Here is a 16,788-nt window from a genome sequence, read left to right as displayed (position 1 = left end):
AGAAGATCTTTTTGGGTCATTTTTAGATGTGCCCTTGACAAACAAAAAAAAAATACTATGCATAAAATCAAGGTAGGTTGGCTTTATTTTTAGCACCATTTCTCTATAGAAAGGTTTTGCTTTTAATTGGCTTTACCAATGTTTTGACTGTTTTCGAAAGATGAACTGAACTGTTTTTCATATTTATTCACTGCAGTAAATAAACCAAGGTGTAAACGTGGTTAAACTACACTCTGGTTAAGTAAACAAGCCACTTTTTTTGCTGTTTGCTCAGCCTGTTATGCTGTGTAGAATTACCTGATGTTTTCACACTAGAGGAGTTTGCAGTCGAGTTCATACTAAGTTCATTTGGTTTTCAAGGAGCTCTGCACTACTTTATCAGTGTTGTACTATTTCACAGAGCCTTGTGAAAGAGAATAAGAGAGCAAAGCATCTGCCTGACTCCTCACTTCAGCTGCTCCCGCTGTGTCCAGACAAGTCCTGTACGCTGGCAAATCAGGAAGCTGATAAAGACAGGTTGTTAGTTTCAAAACAAGGTGTTCTGAGATAGGAGGCCACAGTAATGGGTGCACTGTGTTTGAAAGTGTAGTCTGATTGTTGTCCCTTATCGATCGGCCGAACCACAATGGACTGCTAATGCACTGGTGGGCTTCGCCACATCGGGGACTGACATGGAGATAACTGCTTTACCTGTCACTGCAGGCCACCTCAAGACATGCTGACTTCTCTTACTGGGTGCAAAACTTTTTCCTGTTTACTCTGGCTCAAACTACACAGTCTATGAGGCGCAGTTTTGACGAAGTTTTAGCTTTAAAGTTCATAGAGGTTTAATAAACTTAAAGATCTTTATTATATTAGTTTTCATTTATTTTATTACTCTACCAAATTTTATAGACATCTAATGTCTGCATTTATTCCAACACTCTCATCACATGCTGAAGATGACAGGATTTCCTGATGGTGACACCTACTTGCATATAGCTTATAAATCTCCTGAGATGGGGAGAAGATTGGTGATCCCAAAGTGTAAATCAGTGGGATATAAAGTGGAATTCAAGTGGGATACAATACCAAGAAGCAAAACTTAATAATGGGCAGTCCTGGTTATACGTCCTGCAGTAGACATTATTTATCTATTGTTAAGTTGTTGTTAAATTGTTAAATTGATACATTCATTGAATCACTGAAATGGTTAGAAATCCTGTGATTGGGATTTTTCATTTTGAGATGATGCCTCAAAACACTATGTGCAAGTGCTGCATGGCTTTTTTAGCATGGGGGTATAAGTTCAGCCCCCCTAGTGCCTGACTCTCAAGGGTCCACTTTATTTGCCTATCATTGTCGATTGTCCAATAGAGCAGCACTGCTTGATTTCAATAGCTGGCATCTGCATGCTACTGGCCAATCCAACTTTGGGTGTTAATCAGTGTAGAGTATATTTTCCACTTATGGCGAGTTTATGGCAGATGTAGAGAGAGATGTGTGACTGACATTGTAACAATGATTAGGTTTCTCTTTAGAAATTCATGTGGAACGTGGCCCTAGTGACCTTTGTGTCTTTAGGATAAGTTTGTGGAAGGACCATTGTGGACATCTGTGTGGAGGAGCAGAGTTAATTCCCAGTGCTGATACAATCAGGACCACAGTTTTCTATTAAGTGTTAAACCCTGTGGATATGTTTGAATGGCTGTGAAATTCTATTCCCTGAGTCACAATAGCTGCGTGAGTGCAGGTGGATAGACAAGGAAGCTCTTTCCTAAAATACCTGATGGCCCTAACATGACAGACTTAGTCTGTTTTGGCCTCAGTGATTTAGGAAGTAGTCGTGTAAAATGCTGATAGCTGTTACTATGTGTCGTGATCACATGGACAGTTCATATATGTCAGTTCAGACCTCACTTTCACACACACTGCACTTGTGTTGAGTCTCATTTGTTTGCTCTATAAGCAATAAAAAATGACCAGACAACAGACTTTAATATGGTGCTGTTAGCCTATATCAATTTACAGACTTACCTTGATCATTGTGAAAGTGAACTGATTGTCGTTATAATGTACAGCAAGCACAGCACATGGTGCACACAACAAAATGTGTCCTCTGCTTTTAAACATCACCCTCGGTGAGCAGTGGGCAGCCATGAAAGGCGCCTGGGGAGCAGTGTGTGGGGACGGAGCTTTGCTCAGTGGCACCCTCAGATTATGGGTCTGCTTCCTTACCCAATTCCCCAGTGTGTGTGTGTGTGTGTGTGTGTGTGTGTGTGTGTGTTCACAGCTTTAATTACAGCTGTCTACTTTTGAGAGGAACACTCACTATAGATGTTAATTCCTTGTCTGAAAATCTGTGTCTGTGTTGTTTTACTCTCTGCCTCTTGTGTGTGGTATTTTGAACTGATACTGGATCCTTGTAGTAACTTGCTGTGTGTTCAGATCCAGACCTGTGGTGTCTTCTCCACAGCAGAATTGCTGATATTCCCATGAACTGATCAACCACATCATTACAACCACTGATATGTGAAGTGAATAACAGTGATTATCTGGTTACAGTGACACCTGTCAATTGGAATATGTATTAGACAGCAAGTGAAGTGGATGATAAATAGTGAGGATTGGAGCGACTTGAACAAGCTCTTCCCGCATCACCTGGCTACAACATCATGGATCAACATCATCCTCGATGCTCGTTGATAGGCACATGGTGTGGCTAACCTGATCAATGCACACAGTTCCATACAGGATAGTGGCCCGAGCTGTTTTTATCTCGTTTTACTGCACTTTGTTGAACCCTAAACTTGGTTTTCTTGGTTTTCTTGTTAAATTCAGGATATATGCTGTACTCTGTGCTATTAAAATGTTGTGTTCTGTGCATAACAGTTCAAATAAAAATAATTTAACAATTTTAAACAACCCAAGCCCTCAGGTAAATATTACTCATAAAATAGGCCTGTCTCTGTTGTGGGAATTCCCTGTGAGCTTTAGACTCAGGAGCTTATCAGATGTGATAATGGCACGTTTCAGGTCATGATTAATTAAATCCTATGTGTACATTACATATCCACATCCTGTGTTGACTCTTAAAGAACTTTGGAATCCAAATGCCCTTGCGGCCTACTGACTTGGGACTAATTGCTGTAAAAGTTCAGCAAGAAACCAATTTGACATTTCATTTACATGTTACACATTTTAAGGGGGGCAGATATGCCGAAAAACCCCTAGAGAGGTGCAAGCTTTTCTTTCATGGTCTCTGGGAGGTCATGCACAGTCACGTAGACATACGCCTATAATGCACCTAACATAGGTCTAGGCACGGCAGCCGCATGCACCCCCGCATACAAAGGAGGTGTGCAGAGGCACCGGCGAGGCCCCTCATTTACACCTCCATCACTGGTGAAAAGTTTAAAAGGACACCCAGAAGAACACAGCCTGCTAATAACGTCCTGTGGGAAAGGCTGCCCTTTGTGGAAGTGTTTCTTCAGGTTTGGCCTCACATTCGTTTGCTTATGGAGCGGTCGATGTAGGGATAGATCTACGTACAAAAAGAGAAAATGCAAACGAGGAACAAACAAAAAATCGACCGTACGTGTTCTCTTTGATTCCGTGTCCCTTTAACTCTGCGACGAGGCGTAAGCTGAGTTTCAGGCCTGGGCTCAACTGTAGGCCTTAGACAAACTTGTATTGATTTGACTGTTAGGATTTGAACCCAGCCATGAACTGTCTTTTGTACCTGAGAAGAATTTCAAGTCTATTTATGTGGCATTAAAGAGCATCAAAAGGCTGTGTGGCAGAGAGGCGCAGTGGATAGGCCTGCACATGTCAAAATAGTCTACATGCCTTAAAAGTCAATTTTTAAAAGTCTAACGAGTTGGAGTCTAGAAGTCTCAAGGCTGTGAGGATCAGGCCAAATGCATGCAAATGTGCTCTGCTTTGTGGTGAATGCAGAATACTAATTACCAGGATGGCGCACATTGTGCCTATATTACATACGCTGTTTGAGGAGGGATGAAAAGATTTAACTCTTATTCTTTTTAATTAAAGAATAAGCCTGCTGTGCTTTACTGTGCTCTAATGGACATGGCAGCACCACGGCACATGTGAAGGTGAGCAGTGAAAGCATGTGAGGTACAATATAACTGAATAGACTCTTATCTGCACACTGATTGTAGGTCTTGCTTTTTTCCATACCTGGAAACCGATGGCTAGAAATCACCTTCACCGATCCAAGTCATTTTTCTCTTATCCTGCGTGATGTCTGGCTCTAATAACATCCTTTTGCAAACCTCATTCAGAGTCCTGATAAATGGATCGAGTTCAGCCATTAAAGGACTCTTTCTGCGACGTGTCCTGTCAGATCCACGCCTGCGTCAGTGGGGGTCAGAGAGATCACTGACAGTAATTGCAATCAAGTGAAAGGCGCGATCCGAGTCACAGATGTTCTTGTGGCTCTTCACATTCACAGCAGATAATTGATAGAATAGGCTTTGCGTTTATGGAATAAACTCCTTTCTCCTTTTTTTATTCTTCATGCCATAACTCTCCAATTGAACTTGAATGCTGTTAAGGGAAATGCATTATGAAAACCTTTGATTGACTGTTTTGTACCATGTCACGTACATCACAGAGCAAATCTAGCACATATCACTGATGAACGCCTCATATTGATGTTTAACCTGGAAAGAGGCAGGGCCTGGTGTGCTGTGAATTAATAGGTCTGGTATCGATTATGTGGAAAGTGGCGAGAGGGCGTGCATGCAAGATGGATTTAGCGCCAGAACAGCTCCTGTGGGCTTTTGATTAGTTTTGTAGCACAGAGTTGTGTGTTTTTTTTTTTTTTTTTAAGGAATGGGGTGAGTGGCTGTGATTTGCACAGTACTAGATTACAGGAGATGCATGCAGTTGGTCCAATTTGCTTGGCTGAAGTGTAAACTGCGGGAAAGGCACTAAACAAATTGCTATTTACACAGAATGGAGGTAACTGTGCACCCAGACAGTATCCACACAAATGACAAAACAAGGAGTATAATGGGGTTTATGGATGGAATGAGGTGGCTTTCTATAGAACGATTTGCCATAAATCAGCATATTATTGCACCATTTGTCTTAATCATGCCTGTACTAATGATAATGCATGCATCCCAGTAGCAGCAGCTCTTAGAAACTGAAAAGCATCTGTCGTACTTTTCATGGACATAATTATATCAAGCAAGAGAAATAGGCAAAAGTTTTTATATATATATATATATATATATATATATATATATAAAGAAATGAAAGTTAAATGGTGATATTATGCAGGTTTTATTATTCTAATCGCCATGTGAACACGGAAATAGTAGACAATTCCATGAATGATGACCTGGTAATTATTCTGCTTCCTAGATCATGTGGTCAAAACGTCCATGACAAGAAGCAGAGGGTCCGCCTTCACCCACCTTGTAAATCACAGTGCAGCCATTAGGGCCAGCACGCAACTCATCAGCGGCAGTGGAAATGTCCTTGGTGTTTGCAGAGCACGTATACATCATCTCCATCTCATTAGAGAGGACCTCTGCACTAGATGCATTGGGGCTCAGTGTCTGCATCCCCACACACAAGTTCATTAATCAGGCCACTGCTATGCGAACATTGGCCATAGAGGGGGTATTTATTTGAGTTAACACAGTAACTTTGGAAAGAAAGAATGAAAAGAAACTCAAATGAGATCTATTCATGTGGCTCAAGCTATATAGTGTCTGTGTAGTTTTTATTTTAAGTGTGTTTATAAATGTATGTGTGCTGTAAATGCAAAAAAACACTTCAGGTTACATGCTCATCCTCGTTGTTTAATTAATGCATATATATTAAGCTTAGCCCAGTAATTCTTTCATAGTAATTCTATTATACACCCATACATTAAAGATAAAGATTCTCCTAGACAAACCCAGTATGTTTATAACAAAACTTTATGTACTAAGAGTGAGAACACAGAGATTTTGACTTTGACTAGAATTAATAACAGCGGCTGCCCACTGGCTACTGCAGATTTCATCACTATTGCATATGCAGATTTGATACACTGCTCTGCCATAGTTGGACAAATGCAAACCAAAGCTGCTGAAGTCTCCTTGGTGAGTCACGTCAGTCTTGCTCCTGTTCTAGCCTCTGATTCGCCTGCACAGCCACTGTTTGCACATGTTTGCGTGCATCATGCAGCTTTGATCTGGGCCAATGAGATGAAAGACGCGGGATGTGTTGTGAGCACTGTGATAAGTCTTCAGAGTCTGTCTGACAGCACAGATAAATATCCTGTTGACTCAGGCGGGCGGGTAGTGCCGAAGTAAACTTCGCGGCTCTCATGAACTCGGGTCGTGTTATTAGCTGGTGTTTTTAGGGAGAGGGAGAGGAGCCGCAGTGGCTGGGTCAGGCTGTGCGTCATTGGGAAGATAAGCGCGTGTTAAGGACTCTTGCACAATAGCGACTCATTGTTTCGCGCCTGTTTTCCCTCCTAGGTGTTCATTCGTGATTTCACCGAACTCCATTATGCTGTGTGAGGTGCCTGCAAAGGGAGCCGGTTGTGCAAACGTGTACTTCCAGTCCACTGTGGGAGTTCTTTCAAACATTTTTTTTTGTTGTTCCCAGCTGCCCATGTGACTGAAGCCACTGACACCTAACATGCAGTTGAAGTATCAAGTGTATGCCCTCAGGCTGTGTTTCTACATCACAGCAGTGAAGCACAAACTAATTACAGCGAGACTGTGGGCATGGCTGCATTTTGCTTTTCATTTTATTCTGTGCTGTTTTTTTCATCTCCCTTTCACTGTATTTCCATGCAGAGTTTAGTCAAGTGGCTGTTATATCGGACCAGGTTTGGTGTTGGGTCTGGTCCGGGTTGACTCTGGTTGAACCTACACGTGCAGGAGTAGCTCAACTGTTAATCATATAGTCAATTTGCCATTCCTGGATTAAGCCTAGTCTTAGACTTTTGAATGTAGAATTTCATTGAAGTTTTCTTTTAGTCTGGGACTACATTTTCTCCTTGAAAAACCTGGGTTTAGATCAAACTATCACAATATTTAAATTTTTTCTAATGTCATGTAAATGTACTACAACAGAGAATAATGGATTTTTCTTCTAATGGATTGCTTTCATTGTTTGGTAATCCGGATTTTATGTGTCCTCATATTCCCCAATGTCCCTAATGTGTTACTGATCAGGTCGGCTCTAACTTTTGGCTTTTTTTTTCTCCTTGAGGAAACCTGAGTGACAAGCTAGGCCCCCCTTGGGCCTGTGACTTCGGCTTGCACCAGCATGTGCTCCTACTTAGACTTGTGGGGCTGGTGTTATTTATTTAGTCCAAATTAGAGTGTAAGTAGTGGAAATGAGAGCACGCTGTGGCCCCAGAGTCAGGTGAAGTACCCCCCTCCCATGAGTCAGGCTAGAAATCAGGTTTTCTAATCATGGACCGGCGCTCCCCTGGCCTCTGCTCGCAGTGTGTGTCAAAATGGACAGCTTTTGTTAGGCGTAATGAGAAATAAATCATTCCATTTAATCTCAGAAATGCTGTGCTTATTGCTTTTAAGTCAGGTTGATGGAAGTTATCAGTGGCGCGGCGCGGTGGCGGGAAAGAGAGCCCATGTGATTAAGTCTCAAGAAAGAAGTTCATTGCTCATGGGTCTAATTGAGAGTGTAGACTCTGAAGCCTCTCATCTCCGAGACACAGTTTGCATATTTAAATGCAATCAGAGCAAAGCGAGTTTCAAACTGATGGATGGAATATGATAAATTCATACAGCTTTTTTTTTTTGTTAACTCTGCGGAAATGTGGAGTAAGCAAGGACACGTTATTCTGTATGAAATTGTGAGGGGACTTTTTTTAATCCTCCCGACAGTGAAAGTGAGATTTGAAATTGTGTGAAGAAATGGTTGCCTGGAGGCAGTCCGCAGAACTGATAGTGGTGTGGAATTGGTCTCTCCCCAATTACTTTCAGTTGAAATGGCACTTTGCCGACATCACGTGCTCGCCTGAGCTAACTTTATGTTTTGAGTTGGCAGCGAGGCACCTTTCCACATCGGTGTGGCTTTTAAAACATCAGCACCATGGAAACAGAGAGAATCAGGGCTACACAGCGGGACGTGGTGTTGAGAAATTGATTGCCAGTGTTGTATCTATATTTAATTTACAGATCTCTGGTCTGTTATTGATCATTAGTTAGCTTAACCCACCAAGGTAGTGCTGCGAGGATAAGATTGTATTCCCTATACTATCTTCATGCCAGTCTCTTTGTTAATCATATTTTGAATCTTCTGTCCTCCTTTTGAACATTTTGGTATTACAGTGCCTCTGGGATCATGTGATATAGGTTTTCACTGATTGCTGATTTTTGACATTATATTACAGACTCAATAGCTGGATTGGTATTTTTGCTTGGTGGCTACTGATGAAAGTATTTTCTGTGAAATTTGAGCATCTGAGACCTCATATGTGCAGTTAGCTGGTCAAAGCCTTGATTGCCTTGTTCTTCCTTGGAAATTCACACAGCGCAGTGAGAACGCCGTTTGGCAGTGTCACGCTTTGTAATCCCCGTCAGCGGAATTTCATTCGCCTAGATGAGATTCTTCGCCTGATTCTTATCCCTCCCTCCCTCTCAGCATCACACCTGAGAGAAGAGGTGGATTCAGTGGACGCAGCTCAACAGATTTCAGCTTCGTTACCGCACACACAGATGAGAACCTCGAAGTTGAAGTTACACATCTGATGCATACATTTTTATGGAATTATATCCCAGTAACGAATGTTGCATTTTCTGACGGGGTTCTCGTATGGTGGGTTTGATGGTGGGTGAGTTGATTTGAGGTGTTGTGATAGAAAAAGTCCTCATTTAAAAATAAAAACGTAAAAAAAAGGCAGTGGTGGAAAGTGTATCACAGCCTCCACCCGTGTTGGGCAGGGCCACTAATTGAAAATGTATATTACTGCTCCAACATTCTACATCAGGAGTGTGGATGGTGCCAGGCAGAGAAACGGCCCCATTATGTGCCCCCTCTGTGGCTAATGAACTGTATGTTGAGCCCCAATTGAAACCATGATCCTGGACTTTCATTAAACAGTAAACTTTACTGATCACACTGAACAAATCTGACAATGTGTGTGTGTGTGTGTGTGTGTGTGTGTGTGTGTGTGTGTGTGTGTGTGCGCATCACAGGGACAGTCAGATGGGATTGGGTCTGTGGGTATATTAGTCTTACGCCTTTTAAAGCACAGCCTAATTAAATCGTGGCACGGGAAATTTGCGAGAAATTGGAGACGCAGGTCTGTCACACTTCCAGATTTCAGAGATGTTCAGAAGACAAGCTGTGCTATAAAGCACTCGAACCCCTCACTCATAAAGAATTTTTTTTCTCCTTCTGCTTGAGTAGACAGCCTGTCTGTCCTCGTAAATAAATTCTGCAGCCTTCATCTCATTGTCAGGCTAGGTCTTTCAGGCTGACATGATGTCTTTTAGTCTCTCATCTAAAGGAAGTTCTAATGGGCTTCTCTCTCTGTTTCTCCCCATCTCTTTTTACATCACGCACACATAAATACACACACACACACACACACACACACACACACACACACACAGCCTGTGCCTCTAGAGGAATAGATGCTAGATATTCTTGGGAGCAGAGTCAGACACACATCCCTGGTAAGAAGCTGTGGGGTGATGGGACATCAAAAGTGCCACCTAAGGCCAGGGTCTCTGCCCCTCTGTCTTTCACCCAGTCAACAGCTGTCCACTTGCCACAGCTCAGCCTCCCCTGAAGGTGCTTACAGCTAAAATAAACCAGTCCGTCCACAACATCAAGTAAATGATTAACATTGAGGCAGGTCTCACATCTGAACTGAGCTGTTTCCAGCCTGCAGTTGTGCTTCTTTCCGCTACATGTCATTCTGGAAACACTCAGGTGGAGGGTCCATATTTGCAGCTCTTACAGGGACGTTCACCTTCAAAACCTCACAGACCTTTATTTACATCAGGCCTTTTCTGCAAAAAACAGCCCTTTTTATGTCTGTTATATTGCAGTTAGGAAGACCTCTGATTGTGCCGGCATTGGTTGTTTGTACAGAACCAATGGACAACAACTGAAAGGCATTTCATTGTGTAATTATAGATTGTTCCACTAACACCATTGTTATGTGTAGTGTCAGCATCTGTAGGTAAGCCGGTAACTTCTCCTTCTGCCTCTGATCTAACATGAATTTCACAGTTGGCAATTCACCTCTGTCTCTACTTCGTCTGTTGTAACAGTAACCCCCTACTTTCCACATTTGTCCATTTAATTCAGAATGGTGAGGCAGAACATTCCTGCCTGGAACCGTGTAAAGATTGATTATGTACACCGGCCCCAAACTCGAGGAATCAACTCTGAACCCACCATAGCAGGAAAAGGATATTTACCTCTGCGCCGGCCTTCAGTTTTGAAATAATATCAGTTATGAACCGGGAAATGGCTGTTTCATTCAACTTCATGTTATCACATTGCAGTTAATAATAATTAAACAATATTTTATTGTGTAATTGTTTAATGAGAGTGTGGGCCATATTTAATGTCTCCTGCATTTTCAGAAAATAAAATAAATAACTGTCTGTGCATTCTTTTTTGGTATGAATTTATTGGAGCATTAATGATATTAAAATGTATAATAAATAAATACAATGCCATTTTGTTTTCTTCCAGAGTAGAGTCTGACCTATGACATGGATTCATTTTAACAAGAGACATTTCTTACATAAAGATAACTGGAACATTTTAATCAAAATGTTTTAAAAGGGAGAAACCAAATCATAGACAAGATTGACGGCTCCCAGATGGTCAGAACATTACTTACATTAATTACATTAATTAATTCATGCATTCTGATGGGTGAATGCAACATAATCAGAAACTGAATTTTTCCCTTTTAACCAGTTAGATGTGGCCTTAAATGAACTGCAACAAACCCTGCTCTTGTATATGGTGAATAAGCATTCAAAGAATCTTTGAATGCAACAAATTGCGCAAATCACTTTATAGATCTAGGTGACAGTTATTTAACTCATTTCCCGACCACACTAGCAGCATGGCCTTATTGGTTTATTGAAATGACTGAAAAACTTTTCAGCCCCACCTGACAACATCCATCCTTGCATAGTGCAGCCTTTGATGCATTCTTCATAAAAGAATATCCCTGCTTATATGTACCCTCCCTCGGCTGAAGATTCCATACAACCCCTCCTAAAGCAACCTGATCCAGAAAAAAAAAAGAGATGTGCATGTTCTGATGGCTCTTTGAAAAGCTTGAAAGGGATAGAGAAGTAATCAAGCATGGGCAGACAGAAGCCTGGACATTTTTTTTTTTTATTTTTTCCATGCTTCAGGTGCTTTGTTACTGTTACAGTGAACAGGGATGCTGCCTCTACTGTGTGTGTTTAAAAAAAGAATGTGCTGGCTGTGCCTTGATAAAGCCGTTATTCTGCAGTGCTGCAGTGTGGTGCGCACCACACTGATAATTTGGAGAGACAGCTCAATATGTTCCTTTAATTAGAAAACCTGTTCTACTGTTCTACCCAGTGTGAGGTGTAGCCACCCCACACCGTGCCTGAGCCTTCCTTCAGCAAGCCCTCTCGCCCAGTCTGCCCACCTCTCTCTGGGAATTGAGTCTAAGTCAATTCTGAAGCGGGGGTTGGGGGGTTTTTCCCTCCCCTGCTATCTGTTTATCAGCATCTCCCTTTCATTGGCGGCCCGCTCAGAACCTATGCTGCAGATCAATGCCGACTTGATTTTCAGCAGTGACCTTTTGAGGCCAGGAAGGCGACTTTCACATGGGCCCATCACCCATCACTCACCCTGATCATCCCTGTTCCCTGCAGCCATCCAGTCTTGGCTTTCTTCTCCGCTCCATTCATAGGTTGCACCTGAAAAAAGGACAAAACAGCTACTGTTTCTGCCCGTGAGTAGGTATTCCACACCCCCCAAAATACACAGCAGATGGTATTTATTACAGGTAAAGTGGAAATTGTGCTTCTTCTGTCTGAGCCTTGCTACTGCTTGCAAGAACAAATAACAAATCGGCATCAGCAGGATTTAAAATAAGATTCAACTTCACTAAAATGAATAAATAACTAAAAAATGTGCGCAAGTTCTGTTTCAAGCTAATTTTTTTTCTTCTGGAAATTCTCACCCTTGAAAGGTTTCTCACTCAATCTGGATCCTGTGTGCAGCTAACAGATTGTGTGAATGAAAGCATGGTAGTGGACACCTGTCACTCTACTGGTGTCAAACGCACACTTACTGTCATGTGTTATATGCTACATATATACACACCCTTAATACTAGCCGTAACCTCTGAGTTATTGTTTAGCAAATTATTGTAGGGCTGGGTTGGTAATGGAATTTTCATTATTGATTACTCTGGTGTGAAATATCTAGATTACTGATTTATGTACAATTATGCCTCCTTGGCAAAATATGTAATCATGATTGAAACACTTTATTACATTTGCATTTTCAATCAATATGTGTAACTTTTGGTTAATGATTAATGGATTTTGTTGCAAAATATCCACTTCCATACTGTGAGAGTGATGCAGGGAATATAGTCTAGTCAAGGCTAGAAGGCCTTTTTGTTTTTACAGATCATCCATAGATCGTGGACAAGTTTTGAATTAGTATGTGCCAGTGTTTTCATCTCCAAACTTGTGCTTCAGATCTTTCCATATAGTGAAATTAAATCTAATTGGAAAGATGTAACAGTGCTACTCAATGGTTTTGTGCAAAGAATGATCAAACGTTTGCTTCAGATATAGCACTGGCCCCCACCACCACCCCACACCCACCCACCAAACAGGCAAATACAAGAAACAACATTCAAAAAGCAAAAAAGCTCCATAATCACAGACGGTCCTGCAGTGGACAATCTTACACTCTCCTGACAGCAGAGCAGCCTTGGGCTTCAGCGCATTGTAGCATCATCAGCTTTGTCTCTTTGTCACTAGTGTTCACTCTGAACGGACCTCTACAGACTGCACCACGCAAGTCTGCAGATCTACAAATTTCTGTTTGATTGCAGGATCCCGCAGGTTGTATGGAGGTAACCTGCACTATGCAGTGGTAATTAGATGTCACACACATTCAGTCGTTACCTGTCCTGGTCGTTTTTTTTCGTCTGAAAGAATAGGGGGGGTAAAATCATGTAATGGGAGCTGGTTATCAAACGCCTTCATACGCACCATGTGAGCGCAGCATCTTGGATATTCGGAGCTTCCCCTACAGTGGTGATCATCTTTTAAAACCATGATTTTTTTTTTTTATTGTAAAGCGTGCTGTACTCACAACATGACTGAAAAGGGGCATTGCTGTTTCTTCCCACTTACTCCCACATTTCCACTTTCAAGCCCTTCCTCCCTGCTGCTCACATGGTCTGGGGATTGGACAAATAACTGTTTACCCTCAGCAGGCCGCCAACAATCCTTCATTGTTTAGCACACCTCCAAACACATCTTTTCGCTTTCAAAGCATTTATCTCCATGCTTAATTGGCCTGAGAATTTTCACCCCAGCCCCTCCACTTTCCTTTGTTTTGTTCTTCGTTTGATCTGAATAACGATAAATACAGATTAATGACGTCTCCTGATCTACAGTTCCAAGTTCCTCCTCCTCCGATTGAATCATCGGTGGGGACTATTACTCATCGCAACTGCTCCGGTTTTGCCAAAATTGAATGAATGTTGGAACCACCAATCACTGCTCACGACGGCTAATCTGTGTTATATTGTTCCGGGTGGATTGTGGCGTAAAATTGGCTCCGCTGCTGGCTGTACCGAATGCTTCATGCTGCGGCTCTTTGGTAGAAGTTTGTTGGGATTTGTTTGTGTGAGGATTATGCATTGTTGTTCTGCTTGGTAGCTTATATTGGTGTGTGGGTTGGTGAGAGAGGTGGCCAAGGCACTCCTCAATATCCATAGAACGTGTTGCATCCTGGTTGTTCAAAGTGACTGTAGAATCTCTGTGTACACGAACAAGCAAATAACCAAACGTCACTGGATTTTTGGTCCATAGGTGATCAGCGAGCTGTCAATGGCAGCCTTTCCCATTTCTCACACTAATCCCAATCCAATCACTATTCCAACTCTAGCATTTCATTGCTCCATACAGTAGGATGGGAAGACATGAAAACGCCATTGGAGCGCTCGCCTTCTCTTTCACTCATTCGCTGATTAGCTGCAGCTCCTGCCGGAGCCTGAAACCGGGAAGACCCTGGCGCACCTGCATTCTTAGATGCACAAGCAATTTATTTCAGTGTCACCGCCGCATCACCAGCAGCCCAGAATGGCATCATTATGCTGAACTAATTTGATGGAAGGAATTGCACATTTGTTACATTTGTGCAAAAGGGTCATTACTTACCTGGAACGAACTGGAGGCAGCGGCACCTGATGTGATGAGGTGACGTTTCGCTGTGAGGTTAAAAATATATATTTATTTAGTTAGTTGTTTATTTATTCCCATTACAAATTCCCAGCAGGAACAATTCCAACACAGCATCCAGTGCATGTGTTACTGACTCTTAATTTAATTTTGCAGTACAATTGTTACGCATTCTTGCAAAAAAAAAAAACCATGGTTTACATTTTTAAATGCTTACAGAAACAATTCATTTGTCAGCCTTCTGTGTAGAAATCCTTTTATATTTATTTTGTTATACTGTTTTATAGTTTATTGCTCTAATTTGAAGCACTTTGTGTGGTTTGTATAAACCTCATAGGGTGATGGGGGTTAACCAGTGAAATTTGCCACGTTTAATGACTCTGTATCTGCATTTTTTGAGGAGTTGTTTCATTTCCTAGGTTTCCAAAGCTTATGGATTCATATCCGCCTCTGCAGCCTTTTCAATATTAATGACTGCAGACAGTGGAAACATCACAAAAGGTCAGAGGGTTATCGGCCAGCAACTCAAAGCTAATGTGATTACGAATGCACTTTATGCTTGGATTTGTCAATAAATGGGGATTAATATGTGTGCTGAAGCCGTGGGCAATAAAGGTGCAGGAAGAGAAAAAATGCTGAAGGGAGAAACAAAAATTGAGAAGTAATAGGGTGCTGTGTGCTGAATGCATTCGATCAATTTCAACTCTGTTTTACCCATAAATAGGACTGAAAACTTTTTTTTGGCATTTAAAGTTAAAGAAATATTCTTCCTTATACCCGCAGTATTTATAACAATTCAACTGTTTACCAAGTTGTATCAGTAGCACTGTCAGAGGACTACCTCAATCATGAATACTGACATGAACAACAATAATGCAGAAGAAATCAATTAATCAGTTTCCCTGTAAATGGCATAATTCAATTTCCAGCCTGGGCAATAATCATTTGAGATTTCTAATAAGCCTCTGCTGGGTTGTGTGAGTTTTTTTACAAGCCAGTCAGACTGTTTTCCACAAATGATCTCCACATTAAGTGAAGAACTTAGTATGTATTGCAAAGTTGTATCGATTTTTTTTGCGAGTAATTTCCACAGCTCATCTGATTTTTAATATAGTCATTATGATGTGAGATAAGTTGGTCCAGACAGAAGGTCGCAATGCATCTTTTTTTTTTTTTTTTTTTTTTTTTTAATACCCGAAAGGCTTTGTTTATCTTTCACACATGAGCTAAGCACTGATATCACTTGATCTGTAAATAATCAGTTTTGCAAAAACAGAGAGAATTAATCGGTTTAAGGCTAATATGAGAGGCGGAACATAGTCTCTCCTGAGAGGGAACAGTCTCGACTCAACAGTTTTAACTCCTTGCCACCAGGGTGCCTGGCATTACGATCGCCACCGACATAATATGCGGCTTCCCCGGAGAGACGGATGCAGACTTTGAGGAGACCATGGAGCTGGTGAGGAGCTATCGTTTCCCAAGCCTCTTCATCAACCAGTTCTACCCACGGCCCGGTACCCCAGCTGCCAAGATGGATCAGGTTCCTGCCCAAGTGGTGAGTACCACTAATATTTATATTTAGTATTTAAATGCTATTAGCACTCGGGTGTATACAGCGGTAAAGTCCATATAAAGGTGAAAGTGATTGACACTGGGATACGCAGAGCGCACGGCAGCCATGAAAAGTAACTGGCTGTTGGGACGGTGCATGTTGAGGGTTGATGGATTCCAGCCTGTCAACTTCCAGTCACAAATCTTCTTACTTTGCCACTAGGCCTCCAGTACATAACCTGGTATAAAAATGAGTGTACTTCGGTATTGACTTGGGCTTTTTCTTTTTATTTAATGGCTATAAATTGACAAAGAGACTTTGTAATTGAGACTGTCAGTATTTAGACTGCACATGGTCTCATATGGTGTATTTATGTCCCCTTTACATGGCACAGTATCTCACACTGCAATCGCATATGCCTCTGTTAAATGCCTCTGTAAGGCAGACATGAATAAGGCGATTGTGACTGTATTAATGTGACCCACGGCAAAATAAATGTGATTATTTTTAAAGGTTACTGTTGCTTTGTGGGAATAAATGCGTCCTTTGAGCTAAATTGATCAAACATCTCTCTGGAAAAGAGGAAAATAGCAGACATCCTTGACTATTTTGAGTTTTTTTTGATCGATACAAAAACACATTATAGTGTTCATTCAAAGCACGTATGTTGAATGGCCTTTCGTTCTCAATCATGTAGACTCAAACATACATGCACACACAACAAAAACCTCTTCTCTACATCTTACTGTTGGCTGCTCCTGTCAGGGGTCGCCACAGCAGACCAGTCGGGCTCGTGGTCTACACTAAGAATTCACT

At 41.6% G+C, this 16,788-nt stretch overlaps 1 protein-coding gene across 1 annotated transcript in view; it reads left to right on the top strand.

Moving 5' to 3' along the window:
* cdkal1 (CDK5 regulatory subunit associated protein 1-like 1) overlaps nucleotides 1-16,788 on the top strand; it is a 224,192-nt gene that overhangs the window by 165,730 nt on the left and 41,674 nt on the right. Inside the window, exon 11 of the mRNA XM_028980453.1 lies at nucleotides 15,795-15,975. Within this exon, the coding sequence (XP_028836286.1) occupies nucleotides 15,795-15,975 (181 nt within the window). The remainder of the gene's footprint in view (nucleotides 1-15,794; nucleotides 15,976-16,788) is intronic.

The sequence above is a fragment of the Denticeps clupeoides genome, chromosome 5, assembly GCF_900700375.1.
Source record: "Denticeps clupeoides chromosome 5, fDenClu1.1, whole genome shotgun sequence".
NCBI lineage: Eukaryota > Metazoa > Chordata > Actinopteri > Clupeiformes > Denticipitidae > Denticeps > Denticeps clupeoides.
This window is presented reverse-complemented; position numbering and strand designations above follow the sequence as displayed.